The 21,375-nt window shown below is 38.4% G+C and overlaps 1 protein-coding gene across 6 annotated transcripts in view; it reads right to left on the reverse strand.

Annotated features, from left to right (window-relative positions):
- Window positions 1–21,375, reverse strand: part of LOC139694330 (dual specificity calcium/calmodulin-dependent 3',5'-cyclic nucleotide phosphodiesterase 1A-like) — a 580,826-nt gene that overhangs the window by 99,037 nt on the left and 460,414 nt on the right. For all 6 annotated transcript variants that reach the window (XM_071592827.1, XM_071592822.1, XM_071592825.1 and 3 more), the window contains one exon: window positions 3,597–3,692. In XM_071592827.1, coding sequence (XP_071448928.1) covers window positions 3,597–3,692 — 96 coding nt within the window. The remainder of the gene's footprint in view (window positions 1–3,596; window positions 3,693–21,375) is intronic.

Below are 21,375 nucleotides of genomic sequence, written 5' to 3' on the forward strand. Positions count from 1 at the left end.
TGATTTCCACCCTTTCAAACGCACAGGAAACTCCCGGTGAACACCCTGGGCATAAATATCACTCAATATTCGCTCCTCATGAAATTTCATTTACATATGCCGACAAGAACAAGCAATTTCTACCGTGTATAGCAATAGTTTACAATACAATTGACTCACATATTTAGATCTAACAGACTACATGAAATTGCAATTGAATAATTCTTTTTCTCGCGATAGTCCACTCTAGTTAAAACCATCCAAATGCCCATGAACGAAGAATGTAACTTATTCTAACTTTTGTAAATGTTACTCCTTGAGATTTAAATTCCATTTTTAATGATTTATTTATTCAGAAGGAGGACATTTGCAGTAACTTTAATACATCGTGGAAATGAAAAGCTATTCCAACCGTTATGGGAATCCTGGAAGCTCAAACTTTGCACACATTCTGTTTTTATGGTATATGTAACGTTTTTCATGGGAATTTTGCATCATTATCTTAGAGCCCCGTACGCTTCGTGACCACAGGCAGGCACTTTTTTCGACGGGAACGGAAACCCCAGTACTGAGATGGCTTTTTCACGTAATCTTCGGTTGACCTACGGCTGTGAAGAAATAAAAAAGAATGAAGATGTGGGTCGAATGGAGATTTGATCGGGAGAGGATTTTTTATTTCGAAAACGTGCGTCCCGTGGGGCTGATGCTAAGGTCACAATGTCCACTGATGTTCCTTGTATTGTTATTTATTCCCAGATCTTCTCTGCTATTCCCAGGTTGGAGCAAGAAAAGATGACGAATGATTTTTTTCCGAAACTAATCTTGTCCCCGTTCACCATATGTTCTGCTTATGCCTACATATTTGGCAGTCTCGGTGGAATAGACCTCACGGAGGCGTTTTGACAGAACGTTTTGTCTTCATGATCTACCCTCCCCGCATTTGCCGCTCCGAATTTGAGAGAGTCCTGAAAATTCTCCCCTTGAGGTTTCTGACAAGATTGACATAGGGGACGGCGGATGGATAATTGCCTTAATTGCGCGGTGTTGTGGAATAACTATATTACGCCTTTTAATTATAGAAGATTCACTTGAGAAGTCTTCCTTATTGATACTGTTTAGCGGCTGAGTAGTTTCCTTCCATAATCAACAAGCACTGGCGATAACTATCGGCAGTGACATAAAATGAAACTCTGAATCATTAAGATAAAAACGTTTAATCATTTATATAAAAACGCTGAATCATTTTAATAAAAATGAATTTCACCACTTAAAGAAACGTATTTAAGACTAGGATCATGGCCAATTTTTGTCGTCAAATCGCCAAGGTTCGTGTCAATTTCAAACGAGACTGTGGCCTTAACAACGGTCACACGCTAAGATCACTTTTTTGGAGATTTTAAAAACGACATGGGAATGAAATCGCACAAGATAGTCGCCTAAATGCGTACATACCATAGTACACAAGAAATTTAAAAATATGGACGTTTTAAGAATTTAGACTACTGCATACAAACTGCAATCATCCTACGATATTTCACACAAAGATGCGTGGGATGTATACCGCTGCCTGAAATGCTACAACTTGAATTACGCCAATTCATTTTTTCGCAGGAAAGAAAAGAGATATTTTTCTTTATTTTTTTCTTTTTTTCTTCAGTTTCTTTATTCAGCACTTGAATGAATGTTTACTCTCTGCGAAAGCTTCTGCCTTAACATATCATATTAAATCGATGGAAAATATAGAAAGTGATGTCAAAAGACACACGTTTCCATGGTGGGAGAAAGAGATAGGAAAACATTTATTTATAGAGGAGCTCATGCTTATTGTTTCCTTATGATTATTTAAAGTGAAACTTTTATTCCATGTTTATTTAAAGTTTCTAAATTTCATTCAGTTTTATCATTTGAAAAATGTTGCTTGCATCTTGCGAAGGCAAAAACAACAATGCACCTGCAACATTTTTGACCACGGACGACAATAAAAATGGACGGTATAAACATTTTCTCATTTAAAATCAAACAACCAAGGCGGTTTATTCTCATCACAAACCCATCGCACTGACTTCCCAATGCGCTCATCTCTGCTTGAAAACCCTTGGCTGGCTGGCTAAATAAAGCTTGATTATCCTCAAATCTGATTTCATAAATTCTCCACCAACTTCCATTCTTATTCCAGGTCTTCCCATACCTCTCTCACATTTCCTTCACATATACGTTGAACAGCACAGATTACTATGGACACCCCACTCTTACTCCTCTTCCCAACATAGTCCATCCGGGCTCTCCGTCTACCACTCGCACCTGAGTAGTCTGTGACGTGTAAAGGCGACGGATAAGTCTCCTATCCCTCCATTCTACTCATATTTTCAGGAATGTGTGAATTAATTTTATCAAACTCTCTCAATCAAACACCTTTTCGAAATCTATGAAACAGACAAATACAACCTAGTTGTATTCTATGCTCCTCTCTATTAGCGACCTCATTACTGCTATGGCATTATGCGTACCTATCCCCTTCCTGAACCCAAACTGGCCATCCCCTAAGCATGCATTTAACCTGCTCTTTATCCTCTAATTGATGATTTTGAGAATCACTTAAGCTGCATGCGAAATGAAACTTATTGTTCTGTACTCCTAACATATGCTACATTTCCCTTTTCTTGGGATAGGAATTCATATTGATCAGACCAAGTCTTCCCTCATAAATGCTACGAATTACTTCTCCACATTTTCCCTAATCGTTCGGTAGTTTCGTGGGGACATTTTTTTTCTATGTCCAAATTTGCTGACCTAATGTGTTTACCATAGTGTTCCTTCATATATTCGTTCCATCCTTCTTAAATCTTCGCTGGTTCAAGTAATAATTTTTCTGACTTCGATATCTTAGATTTTTTAGAATATAAATTAAACAACGAACCTTGCAATATGAAGGTATTTTTTTAGGAAAGAAAAATAAAAGTGGGGAATATTTAAAATAACGCTACGTAAGTAATGCCATTTCTATTTATAAATAGATGTTAATATTTCACTCTTTCATTTATGATTTTAACAGAAATATGATCCATGCCATGTAGATATCATTAAAACTAGATTAACTGGTGGAATCAATTCTGCTGGAATCAATTTTAATTCATTTTAACGAACAGTAACTACAAAAGGTAGAGACTGCTAAAATTCCACATGTGTCATTTCATTTATTTTATTTAGCTAACAATAATACTATAATATTAATTTGGAAGGAGCATTTTAAGTGATGAAACCAACAGTTGAAGTACATGCATGGAGTTTTAAGTATTCAAACTTTTGCGTTTCCGGCGAGACTGTGTGGCTGGTTATTGCGTAGAACATTCAGCTTTCAGCCGGAGAGACCCAGGTTCTTAATGAATTAGGATCATATTACAACATATTACAACCTAGCATATTACAACAATTACACAATTATTACTTTAAAACTTACAATGTCTTCAAAATTTTTCCAATGTGTTTTGTGTTTAGGAAGCTTATTGTGGCGAATTTAAATCTATAAAGTTCTTTATGCCAATTGAAATTTCGGGAAGGAAAATAAAGAGGGAAGTCATATTAATTAAAAGGCAGTATCTTGGTCCTAAAATACTCACCCGGTGGTAATTGTCCATTTTCAGCACCCTCCCCGCCACTTCGCACGACCGCGGCAGAATCATCTTTTGTGTGGGTTGTGTCAGGAGGGCTTGCCACTATGAAGTAGAGAAAATAAGCAATTAGCTCAGATTACATCTAAAATTTGATATGGCAAGTTATTAAACTGTTTTTATTAATTGTTTTCTTAAATTATAAACTTAGAAAATGTCCATAAATATGAAATTATTTGCTCCTTACTATAAATGTATACATATAAAATTTTCTCGCATATAAACAAAAGATAAAATTAAATTTCGACTTTTTCTGTCGGTAAAGACACATTAAAATATTTTAATACTGGGGAATGGAAATTATACAATATAGGACCCTTACAAAATGAGCATAAACAGGGCTTTGGTTGAATTCAGAGAACAGTTTTATCAATGAAATAGAACTAATGCTGTTGGATGGCTGCACCCAAGACCATCAATTTGGCTCATGAAGAAAAGTTGGTTATCTCCGCAGTGATTTTTCCACGTTCATATAATACAACGGAGATATGCCCAATGCAGCTTCAATATACTATAGCATTAAGATTCTCTCCACACATCTTGAAGGTTATCGAATGTTAATATCGGTAGTGCTGGAATTTATGAGGCCATGAAGACACGTATGTTTCGTCATCAAGACATGACGCGTACTAGGCCTAAAACGCGGAAAAAGGGGAAACATGGGTGATTCATTTTACGGCCCCAGATAATCTTCAATCGCAAATACATGTCGAGTGTCCCTTGATACAGTTTACATAACAAGGACATAGAGAGGAAGCAAAATCAGAACTGACGAATCGGGGCTTGGCTGGTTACGGTTTCTCAGACTGATGAATCGGATTCGATTCCCGGGACCGGAAAAATATTTCAGCTGCTCTAAATCCCGTTTGATTGGCATGCAGAGTATTTCCAAACATGGAATGGAACATTCTGGGATGTTTCCCCTATCATCTTATGAAATATTCTGATGCGGACCCCGATTGATCTCACCCTACGTAATAAAACGAATGTTGCTTACCCGTAATCAAGTGCCTATTCATCTCGCATAGTACAAAGCCAGTGCTTGAGCAATCGTATGTTTGATGACAACAGCTTATGCAGTAAATCACGAGAAACTATCCAATGGAAGCTGAATGCAGTGCTGGATTAGGCATTGTGCTCAGTTCACTGGCACAAATTGGTGTGCATAGTAAAATAGAGGTGAAATAAGAAAATTTACATTTTTAAAGCATATAAAATGGCTCTTAAGTTGAAAGCTATAGCTACAGGAGTTGCTCATTTCACTTTTATTAAGACTCTTTAGCATTTAAACTACCTTTTTACGTACTGGAATTTAAAGGCGTAGTAATCAAGATAAGTAACTCTTCGGAAGGTAAAAGTCAGAAGCAGACAAATGGGAGATAAATCACAGAATAATGAACCATAAACGTGTTAAAAACCATTTTATGTTAAGCAAAATATTTTTTTAATGATGCAATATGTTCGTTCGAACTCAGAGATACATAAACCAAAATTATTTATGATTAGGACGAACGTTAAGGAACTCTTCTTATTTTTAGAAATGTTCCACACGACAGAATTAAAACCCATTTCAGTTCTCCTAGGTTATTTGTGGAAAAGACAAAACCATACATTTTTAACGGTAATTTTACCTCGAAGCTCAAACAAAGACGGTAGAACGACTTTTTAAATAGATGATAATAAAAAATGCCAATCATTATAATTTAAAAACTTATAAATCATTAGAGCGGTACCAAACCAAAATGATTCATCTTTATCCAATCATCTTTATTCACTAGAAAGAAAAACTTGCCAATGTGATGCGAATACAAAATATTATGATATATTATACATATGACAATGTTGAAATTTTAATCACGCGTTTGTTCTATATTTTCATAAAATTTAAACAAAAACATTCAATTTACGATTATAAAAAAGTTATGCCCTTTTAAAATATACAACTCACCCTAAAACTATTCCTTTTAGAGCAACTACTATTATTTGATGGACATAGGTATCAAGCAAGGAAGAATATGGAGTTGAAGAATAGGAGGTTGGGTTGTACTCGTTAGGATAGACAACAGAATTGTCACGGTATCGTTCGGTAGCTGGTGTGCATCCGAAAGCTGCCTTAAGCGGTAGATTACCGGTAATAATAAAAACTATCAATCGATTGGATATGATAGATTTATTTCGTCGCGGTATGTGAGGTCTACTCAACGTCCGAATAGCAAACTAACGAACCAAATATACAGGTATAACAGCATGGCCAAAAAAATCAAATAACACCATCTATTTGGTCAATACAACAGTATCACGTGAACAATAGTTTAACAAAAAATATCATATACAATTTTGAAAAACATTTAGCAACTGTCAGAACAAGTGAAACCATGAAGCCCGATGAAACAACTTTTATATGTGACTCTTAAGTTTCTACTTTATGATAAGATTTTAAGATAATTTACTCGGACTTGAGGTGTATTATATTTCTTTGTAATGATACTCATTATTTACGAGTCGATACCTGGAATAATTCGGTACTTATAATGACATTTTAGCTGCTCTTAAAAATTAATTGCCTTAAGGCGCCTATATATCAAAGAAGAACAAAATCCCAAAACAGCAGAAATAATTGAAAGAAAGGATAAACACGCTAACCAAGAAAACAAAATAGGGAAACTGTGTAAGAGTATGGAAGCGTTCATAATTTTGATGGTAATCATTTGGAATTTTTACATAAAACACTGAAATGAAAACATGAACGACCCGATCAAGATATCCATACAACCAAGTAAACCTGAAAGAAAACGGTTGAAGTCGCGATACATTTCGGATGAAAATAAAGTTTTCCGTTTTTAATAAAATTACAACATACAACCCAAAAATAAATCACTCTGATATGAGAATGTTCAAATGCAAATATTAAAATACACAGAAAATAACAACTGAAACATTATGCATTCTGCACGCCACAAACAGCGCAAGCTAGGCGGCAAGTCATCGTCTTTATGAGCTCCGCAATAAAAAGGAACTCGGTAATTTTCCACGACTTAATTAAGTAGGGGCAGGGCGCATTTCATTTACACTGCAAGATACCTATACCTATGCAGCATACATACGTACTTTAAACATAAGTGTGAGAAATTGAAGAAAGTTACGTTCTCCTGCTACTGAAGAAAATGTGGAAAATTATTAATGTCTTTTTCAACCTGGTCGTCAAAAACTTCTACAAAGTTACGTCTGACTCTGTTAATTTTATCCTTATGAAGTTTTGTCAGATATAAGGTCTTATTGCCCCAAATAAGCCACGTTAAACAATAATGATGGAAACTTTCGTTTCCCTTAGGAACCAAAGTCTTACAATGCATGCTAGAAAGTTGAATAACCAACGATTACATGATTCAGTCCTTACTCTTCTCACTGTTATTGGCACACGTTGTCGTAATTAATGAATAATTAAAGGGAAACTTTGTTCCGACTCTAGGAATCTTACGTGGCAGCGGTGTTAACTTGGTAGCTGCCTTATTGTTCCCTCTCTTAACCAATTATCAGTTAAAATTGGTCAGAAAATTTACTCCCATGCCACCTCGAGAAAGGGAAATGCGATGAAACGTGACTCGAATACTTTTTGACCAAACGAAGCAAATAATGCTAATTTTTTTCACAACTCTCACAGAGTTAAAAAAATATATTTAGCACCACCAAAGTTCTTACTGTTATTCAAAGAATTGACGCCATTCATATCAAGATGCTTCTTTTTAAAAAATGAAATGGTGTTATATTTGCCAACCACTGAAGAGAATTTTTTCGATACTTAACTGGGATAAACTTTCGTGGAAGACGAAGGCAAGCTTCATAAAAAAATTCACTTTAAGATTCACAGACAAAATATTAACTACGAAAACTTCAAATGCCTTTCTCCTTTGATCTTGGACCTAATGTGACTTTCAATAATCATTCAATCGATTGACAAAGAAAATTCCCTCTGGCATTGTACACCATAACACAGGCAAGGGTAGAATACTAAGCAAGAGTTTCAAAAAGTTTCTTTTGCGAAAAATATTCCGTGAGATTTTCAGCCATCGCGAAACTGAAATATAATGAAAAGAGGAACTTTGGGTTGGTTGAACTATTCCATGTTAAGATTATCATAATGTATTTGAAACTTCCCTTCACGTTCGAGTCATTTGAAAGAAGAAATATCTGTCTGCAGCACACCTGATAATTTGAAAATGATGTAAGAAGCGAGAGTAAACACTATAATTTTGTTTCCTAAGTCCCATTTAACTCTATCTGCATGCCAATTGACCTAGTTTAGCGGGAATTAACGTCAATCTACGACGATTTTCGTGAGAATAGGCAATATGTGTGGCATATTATCGGAGTTTTAATTACATACTAAGCGTTCCCGACTCAAAAGAGAAATTATAACTCCGAGATAATTGCTTGGTTCATTAATACCTTCAAGTGGAAAAGGTCATCATTTTCAAGTAGCATACCATAGTGTCGCTTCATAAGTACTCACAAGAAAAATAATCGGACTCAGTGGGAATGAATTTCAGAGAGTCGCTATGCTACTAAACCTATTATCAACGAAAAATTGAAGGCTAAAAAGCCGCAAAGGGTCCAGACAAGAAGTAAAGAAAAATATAAATAATCTTGATTTCGTGACAATGAGGTACATAATTAAATATGTACTGTTATAAGGGTTTGATTCGGTCCTAAGCATTACTTTCATAAGTTATAAAAGTGCTTTGATTACGCTTTATATGCCCGACGGACTAATTACGTAAAAATTACTTTCGTATCTTATGCTACAATTAGAACTCAATTGAAGGGAGTGGACCAACGGGCTGAGAGAGATGAAGTGATTCAGCGAAACCTCATCCTAATTATATCTGGATCAGAATAAGAATCACAATTACATGGACATGAACTTTACTTTCTTTGATTACTGCTAGTCATCGACATAAACTATATGCACTTACATATGTTTCGTTGAGAGTATGTAAAAGAAGTTCAGTAATGCTATGGAATGAACGACAAGATATGCGTAAGGTATATTCACATTTGCTCTACAAGCAACAAAATAACATCACGAAGCGTGTTCCATGGCAAAAAGGAAAAAAAATTGCGAAAAAGCAATATATTAAGAGAGTACTACCACGACAGAATAGACTATTAAGAAGTGATTGTGTACTAGTCATGAACGGGTACTCAAGAGTATTAAGAGTAAGGTAATAATCCTACCGTTAGATTTTCTTAACACAATACTACCAGATGTTTAATCACAACTTTTCATCATAAGTCGTAGTATCCAATTAACGATATTTAACCACACTTTAAACTAACTCAACAAGATTTAGCAATTAATGTCTAAATTACTTTTATGTAGCACATGTTTAATAGGCCGACCCTTTAAAATATTTTTATCACTCAATTACGCCCACTCAATTCAGAAACTATTACCTATCGGTCATTCGACTTGAAAGATCAATCGTATTTCCTATTCCATGCACTATTCATGTGTAAGTGTGCGCATATATATGTGTGTGTGTATATATATATATATATATATAGATATATATATATATATATATACACACACACAGATATATATGCGCATATATATATATATATATATATATATATATATATGCGCATATACATATATATATGCGCATACACACACATATATATATATATATATATATATATATATATATACACATACACTGATTTATATAGAAACAGATATAAGGAAGAGGGATAGGAACACACATAAAGGACGAACACAGGAGAGGTGGGGAAGGCGGAATCAAGCAGATCACGTCCTTTATGTGTGTTCCTATCCCTTTTCCTTATATCTGTTTCTATATAAATGAGTATTTGTTCACCGTTTGGCGGGATTTCGTGTTTGAATGTGTGTGTGTGTGTGTGTGTGTGTATATATATATATATATATATATATATATATATATATATACACACACACATACATACATACACACACACACATAAATACACGCACATATACATAGCTATGCGCGTTACATTTAATACGTGCCCCACTTAATCGAGGTGGCTGAGTTCACGCGCGCGCGAGAGAGTTTCGTTATTAATAGGATGTGTAACACTGCAATAACCTCGACTTCCAAGCGCTTTGATTGCTGCTTCATTTCAGCCGTGGCAATATATCTTTCGGTAGCAATTATTGGTCCGCCCACGGTGAACACTCCTTCTATCTCTCCGTCCTCCCCACGTCCGCACGTCCCCTCTCTTATCAATCCATGGTGCGTTTCCATTCTTTCATTTTTTGCTACAATTTGCCGCCGACTAAAAACATAACAGTTTCCCATTTCCCCGCAATTCGATCGCAATTACTATTTTTTTAAGCCGTTTGCTTCCATCCGAATATCATCTCCTCAAACCCATGCCGGCGATCGATTCGGTACGTAAAGGCCCTGCCCACGCCGACACCTCGTCCTCCCCCAACCCGAATCGTCGTCGTCGCCCTCGCATCCATTTCCATTCCATCTCATCCACACATCCCCTCCATTCGTAAGTGGCGACGGACATCCATTTGCGCCGCCTCCACCTCCCACACTTCAAACAACTCCCACTCCCCCATCCACGCCCATTACCACCAACAATTCCCCCTATCCGTCCCATCCCCACGCTCACACCATCCACTTCCTCCTCTGCTCTTACCTCCCTTGCCCTTTCATCTTTTCAATCCCTCTCACCCCCCGACCGTTACCGACGATCAGACATCTCGCCAAAACTACATATATGGATGCTCGCCTCTATTACGGCCTCTCTACAAACCCGAATTCTTAGTTCCATTAGAGGAGGAAACTCGGAGGGATGATGTAACGAGTGAGGACTTCTCCCGGATCGAGATTACCGCGCTTACTCCCGCTCCATATTCCAAAATTTCGATAATTGAGACGTCGAGTCATAATGGCAACTTCTTAATTGAATCTCCATCCCGAAAAAATTGACCGGAGCGAAGAAAAGTACGAATTGAACGTAAAATATTTTGTCATTACTTCTGCGGCCTTTATTTTCGTCAAGAGATAATAGCGATAACTGATTAGTACGGACGAAGGTAGTCGGGGAGACTATAAGAAAACAACGCATTGACAGATATTCACGACGGGACGGAAGGATATTTCGGATCCGTCGGGATTACAAAAAAACAAACCAAGTTGCCGAAAGTTGTGACAATGGTACAGGTTAGTCTTCTTTTGGAGATATATTTCGGTGAAGCTACATTGTGAAATTCGACGCATTCAGATTATACTTTCAATTACCTGCAATTCAGTAAACAATACTTAGCGAAAGACCTTTTTTTAATTTATTTGAATTCTGACTCGGATAAAAGTATATATTTCAAACAGGTGGCTGGGAGCTTTAATGTTACATGTGTAATTTACAGCTTAAGAAGCTCTACTCTCGTATCTGTATAGTCGGATGCAATTAGGAAAATACAACAACATGATAGAGCAATAGTATCCCTTTCGGAGGACGAAAAGCGATCGATGAAAGCTCTAATGACATAGGGGAATATTGCGGGTTTCGTTTCCCGGGGTGGTAAGGTCTCAAGGTACATATTATATGCATGCATCTAATTTTGAGATTCTTAAGGGAAACACCTCCAGCAAGTACCACTTATACGATACATAAGAAAGGGATTCAATATCTTGTGGATTTAATGGTGGCGTTGATGGCGATTGCGGTACACATCGGGGTGGAATTCCTTCTTTGATCTCCAATTACTCTTCCTTCCACTGACTATCCTACTGCTATTAATATTACAATGACTTTAGCCCCAAGGTGCATCTAAGCACAACTATTGCGGTACCGCGTGCACAGCTCCATACGAAGAAAGACCAACAAAAATTGTACGGCCGCAAAATTGAACGATAACGATAGGACGAATGGCCAACAGCGCACAGATATCATCAATTTCACAAATTTGCACGACGAAGAGAAAAATATTAAAGCCTGATGGAAAGAAAAAAATATCTGTTGGATTTCCAGATTGAAATTGCCGGAATATAGAACTGATTCGTTTTATGGCATGAACAGTTTATGACGATTGGATAAAATATCCAAGGAAATTTTTTCCGGCAAATGTTTTTAGGTTATAGTCCAATTAACAGCGTTACTTATTTTGGGTGATTCCAGAGCGGAAACTTTGCTCTTCTAGGTTTCGCGAACATTGAATAACACATCTTTGTCATCTAAATTGTTAATATATCGAGGATGGTAGTCTAAGGTAGATACAGACGCAGAAAGAATAATAAGTTACGTGCGGGGGCTTCATTTATTTCATTTCACTCATTTGGGTGAATTTTCGATCCTATACCCGCAAACTTTAGCGTACCAGACGACTGGAAGAATGCATCAAAGGTATTTCTGACTTAAAGGAAGAGGTTTAAATTTTAATTCAAATTTTATACAGTAATTAATATTTTCAACATACCAGGGGAATTGTTAGGTGAAGTGTGGATTGAATGGGGCCGGCAACTAAAGAGCGCAAATTCTGGTTGGGGTAACGTGGTTTTATACTTAGGTTGGGGTAGGGGGCTCAAGTATCATCTATTTGCACTTCAGTAAAAGGGTAATAAAATCATAGAAGGGCGAAAGAAAGTATATAGTGCTGGTAGTGCTAGCTACAGAAAGTATGTGGTAAAGTGATGCATGAAAACACGAAGAGTCCCTAGACAAATGAAGGCTGGTTTGAAACTAAGAATGGTGTGAAAAAAGGATGGTTAATGTCATCATGGCTGTGCCACGTGTTTCATGAGCAGCAATGTGAAAGGCGGATAAGAGAGGGATAATGATCGTGGATAAATTCTATCCGTCTTTATACACGCTGATGAAACACTTTTCTTAAGAGCCCGACAGATTTAGAGCAAATCCAGGATAGCTTTATTGAGGAAACAATGAAACTAAGGGGAAATGTGTCCAAAGAGAACTTAGCCCTGTTTGATAAAAAGAACGGCAGTAATAATTGCAAAATGAGAGTAGGGAACGGAATGATTTAACCAGTGGACGATTTTGAATACCTTATCTGATGGAGGTTCATGGAAACGAGAATGGGATAAACGAAGAGATGAAAAAGCGAAAGAATGCCGCCAGAATGGCTGTTGGCACGTGAAGTATATAAAATAATTTTAAAAAATAATATTTTTCTTTGGAATCAAATATGATTGGTGAGTAAAAGTGAAATACTCCCGCAATGTTGCATGAAATTAAAACTCAGGCAAGTCGGGAATATCAATATTTTTGAATAAAGGCAGTGAATATAAGGCATTTGAGGAGAATTTATGCTACGGAGAGGGTGTGATTTGAGTGAACTTGGAAAGAATGTGGATTGAATACACCTGATAGAGACAAGGTTGAAAGAAGTGGTTTGCCCATGCCATGGAAGTAAGAATAAGAATGAAGTTGAATCAACGATCAAGCAGTTAAATATAAAAGAAACGGAGTGAAATTATTTGGGAGATTGTAAATGAAAAAGGGTGAATTAGGTCGCAGAGACGTAGAAGGAGAAATATTTCATGACTCTGAAATGTGAGAAAACGTACGAGCAATTTATGAATGTGAAAGATATCAGTAAAAAAGACTAAATTACCTCTCATTATCTAAAAATCAAGCTTTTCTCGACAGTGCTTACCCCGACAGAGAACTTTGGGAAAGTTACGCATTCATTTATTTGTATAATTGTATTATGTCATTTATATTGGGAATATCGTCAGTCGGGAATATAAATATATTGTTATTTACAGTATGATATTTATATTTATGTTGGATACTTTTTAGACGTTTAACGCCATACGACAACAGATCTTCACACATTTGTGGGGGAATTTGAACACCCTTTTCCCAATACCTTTTCCTTCGTGGATAAAAGTTAACTTTATCCTCACACTTTCTTTCCATTCTTCATTCCTTTCAGAAGTCTACGAGTACATTTTCCTAAACGCATACGTTTACCCAACATTCTCCCTTCCATCACAAATTCTTATCTCTTGACACGCCCTGCATTCGCTTCTTCTACCTCTTCCAACTTTCCCATCTTCCTCTTTATCCCTGACTCAGTCTTTCCTCATTCATTCATTTTTCCATTAGCCTTTTTCCCTTATTTTAAAAACCCTAACGCTCTGCTGCAGAGTCTAGTACTTGCTAATCCATCTTTTCGTCTTTCCTGGAAATCTTTATGGTCAATTACTTTCTTCCGGTGAGTGATAGCGTAATGCAATTATTATCCCAGCGCGTATTTTATACCATGCCTATTTCAGTCAGAGTTAACGTTATATTACTTCTATTACCCAAGAAGCTCAATTTTCCGCCTTCTTTTTCCAATGCTTCCTGCAAAAAGTAAAGTTTTAATAGGTAAGCATGAAGGTTGGCAAAAGTTCGATAAGGAAGTGCTCTCCGAGTACTAGGACCCAAAAGAAATCTTAATGAACATTCAATATTTGACGGGCATACCTTGACTTTTAACTTTATACTGTGATTAAATATCTAAAATCGTACCATCAAATACTATAAATAAAGAATTTCTTATTCACACCCAGTTTTGCAATGACCTAATTCCACTGACATAAATTAAAGTTTTTCTTAAAATGAATTATCAGTGGCATACTTCAAAAACGTATTTTTGTTATAAATAACCATTATTTTAAGGTCGAAACGTGCATAAATCATGTGTCAGGTGGAGCTTGCTGGTAGGAAGGCATTGAATGCTATCAATTTTGGTTTGCTCTTTCACTCGAGTCACCGAAAGTGGATGGAAATATGACACTATCACAGTGGGTAGGTGCGATATGACTGCCCTGATTGAAAAGCTATCAACTCAAAAGGATTAACTGAGGTCCACTCACGGTAGCCTTGCTCTGATCTGCATCCGCGAAACTTCAATTTTCGCGTTCGAGCGTTGACGCCCCGACATCTAAAATCTCTAGGTACGTGCATTTCCGATGAATATTTATTTTTTTTAATGAATTCACTCATCTATCGAAAAATCACGGCGCAGAAGTGGCATGAAGAGTCTCCTTCTCGTATAGAATTGAAAATCGGTTCACTGGGGCCAAAAATGAATTTCCATGGAGTGAGAATTTAGAGCACTATTTAGAAAAGGACGGGTTTCGTGTGGAGTAGTTAAAGCAAACTGAAGAGTTTTCACAAAATGAAAAATATATTTTATAAATATGGGGGGAGGAAAAAATAAGCATGTTGATCGGCATGAAGGGAGGTAGAAATAATGCGGGATTGCAAATGGGTTATGGTAGTTCACGATGACACTTGGCGCCACGTTAGGCGAGACTTAAATATACTGAAATTGTTGCAAAATCCAAAGCCTACCTGATTAAACGATGATTGCTAGCCTTATAGGAAGAGAAGTTCTGAAAAGCAGGAGGGATAACGCTTTTAGCTATCCTGGAGATACTGACAGCGAATTACGTACCCGTTATTCGGACTTTCGCCGTATCCTCCCCTGAAAAACTTAATTAACAAACTTTAAACTTCTGGAACTATCTTTTGGGAAATTTAGCAGGTAGTGTTATATAAATAATTTTAGATCAAATCAATTAATTTTTAGAGATGATTTTTGTTTTTATAAAGGAGAAAAGGCATCAAATGAATTATTAGTGTAGCTTTCGATCACTGATAAACTCTAGCCCCTTCAGACTTCAGTTCATAGACGTTTTAAATATTCATTGAAAAAGAACAAATATACTATTTCATATGTCTATTAGGCTCGAATTTGATGTTTCCATAGATCGTTGAAGCGTATCGTAATCGTAAAAATATTTTGTGGTAAGGCACCATTGTCCTCTTTCAATTAATATAAAATCATTACGATGATTAACATAAATAGCAGACGTGTCGGACCATTTATCATCCTTATATGCACGCCAAATTCCAAATATTGCTATTAAGCCATATGCCACTGTAGCCTCACTTAGTATTTGCGATTAATCTAAAATGACTACAAATGATCAGTTAATTGAGCAATTAAAATTTTATACTGACACTTATTGTAAAATATGAACGTCGAAATAATTATACGTGAATTTAATGTCAACAGATTTTTCATCTTAAAAAGTTTCTGATTTAATATAATAGGTATTTATTACATACAGCACAAAGAAAACACCGAATTTTACGCACCCACCATTATTTTTTTTCTTAAGGCACAGAGAGGTTAGTAAGAAACTCTTCGTCCGTTTTAATATCTCTTTCATTAAATGCTTACAAATCACACCAGCTTCTTTCTCTTCCTCTATCACCGATGGCTCATTACATCTTAACGTAAGGTCCGAGGCTCCGAACTGGTCGCGCAGAAAAGGAAATGTTTTCAATAAAATGCTAATAGTCTTCTTTCAATCACGCTGAGGTTTCGCAACATATATATATATATATATATATATATATATATATATATATATATATATATATAATCGGCAGCCGTCTTCAGTGGTGGTCGTGAAAGGCCTACGGCTCTCACGTCACGGGCACGAATACGTTATCCAACTTTTTTGGGACACACTTCATTGAGGAGCGTAGCTAACAAGACGCAGAATCTGTCAACGCGGGGGGGCCGCTCACTGAAGAGCCTGGAGAACCAAGGCCCTTCAGTGAGCGGCCTCGGCCTCGCGTTGTTTTAAGGGCTGGCAGCCTAAAAATTTCGCAAAGGCTTCGGAATTTAAAGTCGTATCCCACCAGTCACTGCAGGATCCATTGCGAACCTTGACCGAAGGTGGACAAAGTAAAAGCTGAAAAATTTGACGATCTCATTTTTGAAACCTTTTTGGGCAGGCCAAGTCTACTTAGGTCAACTGATGTGTAAGTGTTTGCTAAAGATGTTGTGGCTTAAGTGTGTGCAATGATGGGTTTCGAATAATATTTCTCTTCGCTGTAAAAATAAATAAACCTATTAAAGGTTGTTTTAAGAGATGGCAGTCTAAATATTTCCCAAAGGCTGCGGAATTAATAGTTGCACCCGACCAGCCACTGCAGGATACCTTGCAAACTTTGATCGAAGGAGGTCGAAATAAAAGCTGAAAAATTTGGCGATTTCATTTTTTAAACCTATTTAGCTGTCAACAATGAGATCACCGATTCCTATTGCATATAAGCACATCAAGTGTTATATTTTGTTTAAAAACAATAATCTCTTCGACTTTAAACTTAGTATTACACACAAATGAGGTAGAATCTCTTTTAATAGAAAAGAACCCTCACAAACTTAAAGCGATACATATCAATTCACTCACAATTTGTTGCTGGACAATGAAACGGCGGCTGCGAAGAAAATAAATTTTTATCATTTATATTTTCTATGCTATAATTTAAAGCTGGACATACTCCTGTTAATGTAGACTCGAGGCTTTATCAGTAATGGATGCTGCAGGCGATGAATGAAACAAATTCGACGATGGATGAAATATCTGTACAGTAAAGTAAAACGGCTCTCGGGCTTTCACCGAAAATTTATCGATACAAACACAGAATATTGAATATCGGACAACGTAAATAATATCCTTCAACCAGGTTAATATCCTTGCTGTCATGGAAATACACACGTTCGTGGGAAGCAAAATTTATCACTTACCGACGAAACGATCGATAGCTCTCAATCGAGAATCTGAATAGCTCGTGCTTGAATATGGCTTCGCCTATCTCCTCGCCGTTTAATCTACGACATCGGCCACCGCACACTTTCGAAGAAAGAATTCTGTGATACAAGGGGAACGAAAAGTATTACGGCAGTAATTCAGCGCTCGGAGGGAGGATACCGAGGAATCGCTTCGAGCCGAACAATGAAATCGCAGCTTCATCACTCCCGTTGGTCCGTAGAGCGAGGTCTAATCGTCATCCAGTTACGCTGAAGCGACTAAATCTAACCTCCTTTCTTCTCCGTCGACCCTCCCCGCCCCCCCTCCTCCCGTCATCCACTCCTTTCCTCCTTCCTCATTCATTATCCTCCGTCCTGACACCCTTCCCTGCATCCCTCCGCCCCATTACCTCACCTCCTACTGCCCCGTAGCCGCCCCTCCTCACTCTCCGTTTCTGTTAATAAAACAGCCATCGGGAGGTAACCGGTTAGATTCGTCCAGCTGTTAAGTGCCACGTAAATAATGAACTCATGTTACCCGAAATACCTATCAAAGCAGCAGAACCTTTTCACTTGTCCCTTGCCATAAATTAAGACCGGATGAAAAAAATGAACACCGAGGAGGCGGTGGGGAATAAGAGCCGAGAGTGCTGCTTCTTGACTAAATGAAAATACATGTTAATTTCGCGAGATCTCATTCCTGATTCGACGACTTGTATGGCTGCATATGCAACATCTTCGGGTTATCTGTGGTTTAAATATGCGGAATCTGCGAAGAAATTGCAAGCGGTGCAATTGGATTGCAAGGAATTTTAAGGTGTTCTCATGACGCCGTGAGAAATCAATCAATTTAACCCCACGGGAAACTAAGAAGAAAGTTTTCAAGAAGGTAGTTTTACCTATCAACATCAAAAGTTAAAATTAGCTCATTAGATATCAGAATTCGATTTTCCCGCTTCACATCGCAGTATTTATAATTATTTTTTCCAAATTCTGATGGTCCATGAATTGCGGTGACGATTATAAATATATACACACACACACACACACACACACACATATATATATATATATATATATATATATATATATATATATATATATATATATATATATATATATATATATATATATATATATATATATATATTATATAGAGTGATTATGTGATTCGCCATCTCCGCAATAGCAAATTTATTTTCTCGAAATGAGTTTTGGAATAAATTAAACTATACTTAGCTACAAAAAATGATAAAAATTACGCCGTATGACACATATCAGAATCTCTTTCGATAATGTTTGAAAAAAAAGAATGGGATGAAATTAGGGCGTTTCCAACTTCATTTAGGTTCCTCATACGCTCGAGATCAATTCCAACGTGAACGTTTTCCAATGGAAACACGTCGATCTACCGAGCGCGGGCGTATATCGAAGTTTCAACATCGTGAACCGCGGTACCACATTTAAAAAAATAATGACGTAATTGTTGTCTAATTTCAGGACTTGGATTCCGTGACTCCTCGAGTGAAAAGTTTCTGGCCTGAGGAACGCCAGATTGCCTGGGGAAGGGTAATGGTTTTGCTGCCAGGATTCGAGCGTCGTGATCTTTAAGTCTAGGCAAAGTACAGTGAGTACATGAAGAATGCCACATGATAAAGGTCAATTCCTCCTTGCGCTGAGGGGAAGCAAGAATCCCAACACTTATTACTATCATTAACGTATTACTCTTTTATTATGTCCCTATTAGCTAATTTCAAAATTATAATCGGTCAAAATTTACAATAAAATTATTACAAAAATAAAATAAAAATTTTAAAAATCAACGAATACTTTCCTAGCATAAAGAGTTTCGACACTTTGTTGTCTGTTCTAGCGCTATAAATACATCTATATTATATTTATAACCTTCTTCTTATCGTCTTTTTTAAACATCCGCCGTATCACCGGATTGGTTACACACAAAATGGAGAGAATACGAAGGCGAAAGAAATATTTACCTGCATGTAAACATATTGCAGTTCAAACAATGAAATAAAATAAACAAATATTAATAAATTTTGCAAATGTGAAAAAATGAACTTCGTTGATATGGAATTTTGAAATTGAAGCCCCGTGACCCAGTTAATAAGCGAAAATAACGTTTCTGCAAAGGAAACCATTTCTACATCCACCGATGGAACGAAGCAATTGAAAGCATTTAAAAAGCACGTGGTCTTTGGCCGAGCACCCAGAAATACCACCCGCAAAGTCAAGTGGCAATGGCACCAGGAAGTTCAGGCGACGGGAGGAGAGGCGAGGAAGAATGAGGCGGCGGCGGGACTGTCTGGGGAGAGAAAGAGGAAGAGGAGGATGCGAGTTATCGCCAACGTGCTCAGCCTTCGAACGCTGCGCCGGGTTCAAATGCGCGCTGCAACACACGAGTGGCCCCGCAAACTCGACGCATCGGGAGTTTTGCTTGGCAAAACTGGCTGTAAACGGAGGATGGGAGGGAGGGAGATGGAGAAAGAAGGGGGAGCACGGCAGGAATATACACGCTTAACTCCGTTCAAATCCCCCGTAAAAAATATATATATAACAACTCCCTCACCCTAGGCACGCACTCACACAACTTCACTCTCCGCTGTAAAACCACCCACTCACTCCCGGCTTGTCCTCACCTTCTAGCAACCCTCACGTTCCCCTTCGCCCCCCTCCCAGCCCAAACCACCATCACGCCCCCCATCACGTGCGTACTACAGGGAGCAAAGGGGGCGGAAAGTTGAAGGGAGCGCGGGGGACGAGGCAAGGGGGAGAATCGAGGCGGAGAAGTGGGTTAGCTTAAGAGAGCGCGCGCGCGCGAGAAAGAGAGAGATATACCAGCATGTATACACACACATTCGGGGACCAAAAGATACTCTGCGCCGGTCTCGGGAAGAGAAAGTGAGGTGCGCCCTGCCCGGCTCAACAACTCCCACTCCATTTGGGTCCCGGTCTCTTTTCCGACGTGAGCACCGAGGGGTGGGGTGGGGGACCCACCCAAACCCCCTCCTTTCACACCACCCTCCCGGGAGCCCTCCCGCCAAAGCCTCCCCACCTCCCGAACTTTTCCCCCCTCCCTCCATCCGTCTCTCTCTCGCTCCCTCCCCTCAACCTCCTCGCGAGCCCGAGGCCCAGTTTTCGTAAGGCCTGCGAACGCCTTCCCCCTCCCGCCTCTCTCTCCCGTGATTTCCCAAGGCATTCATCTCCCCTTCTTCCCTCTCCGTACCCCCGAATTCCCATCCCCTAGCAACTCTCTACCCCCACCCGCCCCAATATTCTGGGCCTCTCCCTTCCCCCAAAGTCTCCCTTTCGTATCTCTTTCAGCCTCCTCGTGTCCTTTTCAACTTTTCATGCTCCATCTCCCCCACCCCTTCTCCACGCAACGAAAAGCCGTGCCCTCCCCTCTTGTCCCCTTGCTCTTCAAAAAACCACCAGCTCGTCCTTCAATTATGTTTGTGTGTATATATATACAAATACATATACATACACGCACTCACACACGCATACCCACCCCCAAACAAAACCCTTCCAACCCACTCCTCCCTGCCCCGATCTCCTCCTATCGCCTCCCCCGGTTCTTATTCTCCCGCTCCCACTTCCTACGACTCCCCCCCACACTCCTTTCACTGGCATCGTTTTCCTTACATATGTAATCTATAATTGGGTTCTGAGAATCAAAGTCAACCCTTACAAATGGATGACTCCCCCAACAGATGGCCACCGAAAGACATTCTAAAATTGTTTACTCCATCCCTCCCTTGTAAGTTTTCGAATTCCGGGGAGGGTCGGTCGGTTGGTTGAGCGACTTTGAAAAAAGAAATAGGAAAGGTCGTGCATGGAATCTTTTTCCCGCAAACGATTTCTTCAATGCCTCGCGTCTCAAAAGGAATATAACGAGGATGGCGCCAAAATCCCGACCTCCACTCTACCTTGTCTCCATGTATTGACGCGCGCCAGAGAGCATGCCATGCTGCCATCTCTTTCAACCTTTCTTACTTATTTCTTAGTATCCGTTCCACGGGAACACACGGCCTCCTCCTTGATCAACGGATAGGCATCGCAGTGGAGCATTTACTGTCATGCGTCTGG

Source organism: Hetaerina americana, unplaced genomic scaffold (genome assembly GCF_022747635.1).
Source record: "Hetaerina americana unplaced genomic scaffold, ioHetAmer1.1.p SCAF_5, whole genome shotgun sequence".
Classification (NCBI taxonomy): domain Eukaryota; kingdom Metazoa; phylum Arthropoda; class Insecta; order Odonata; family Calopterygidae; genus Hetaerina; species Hetaerina americana.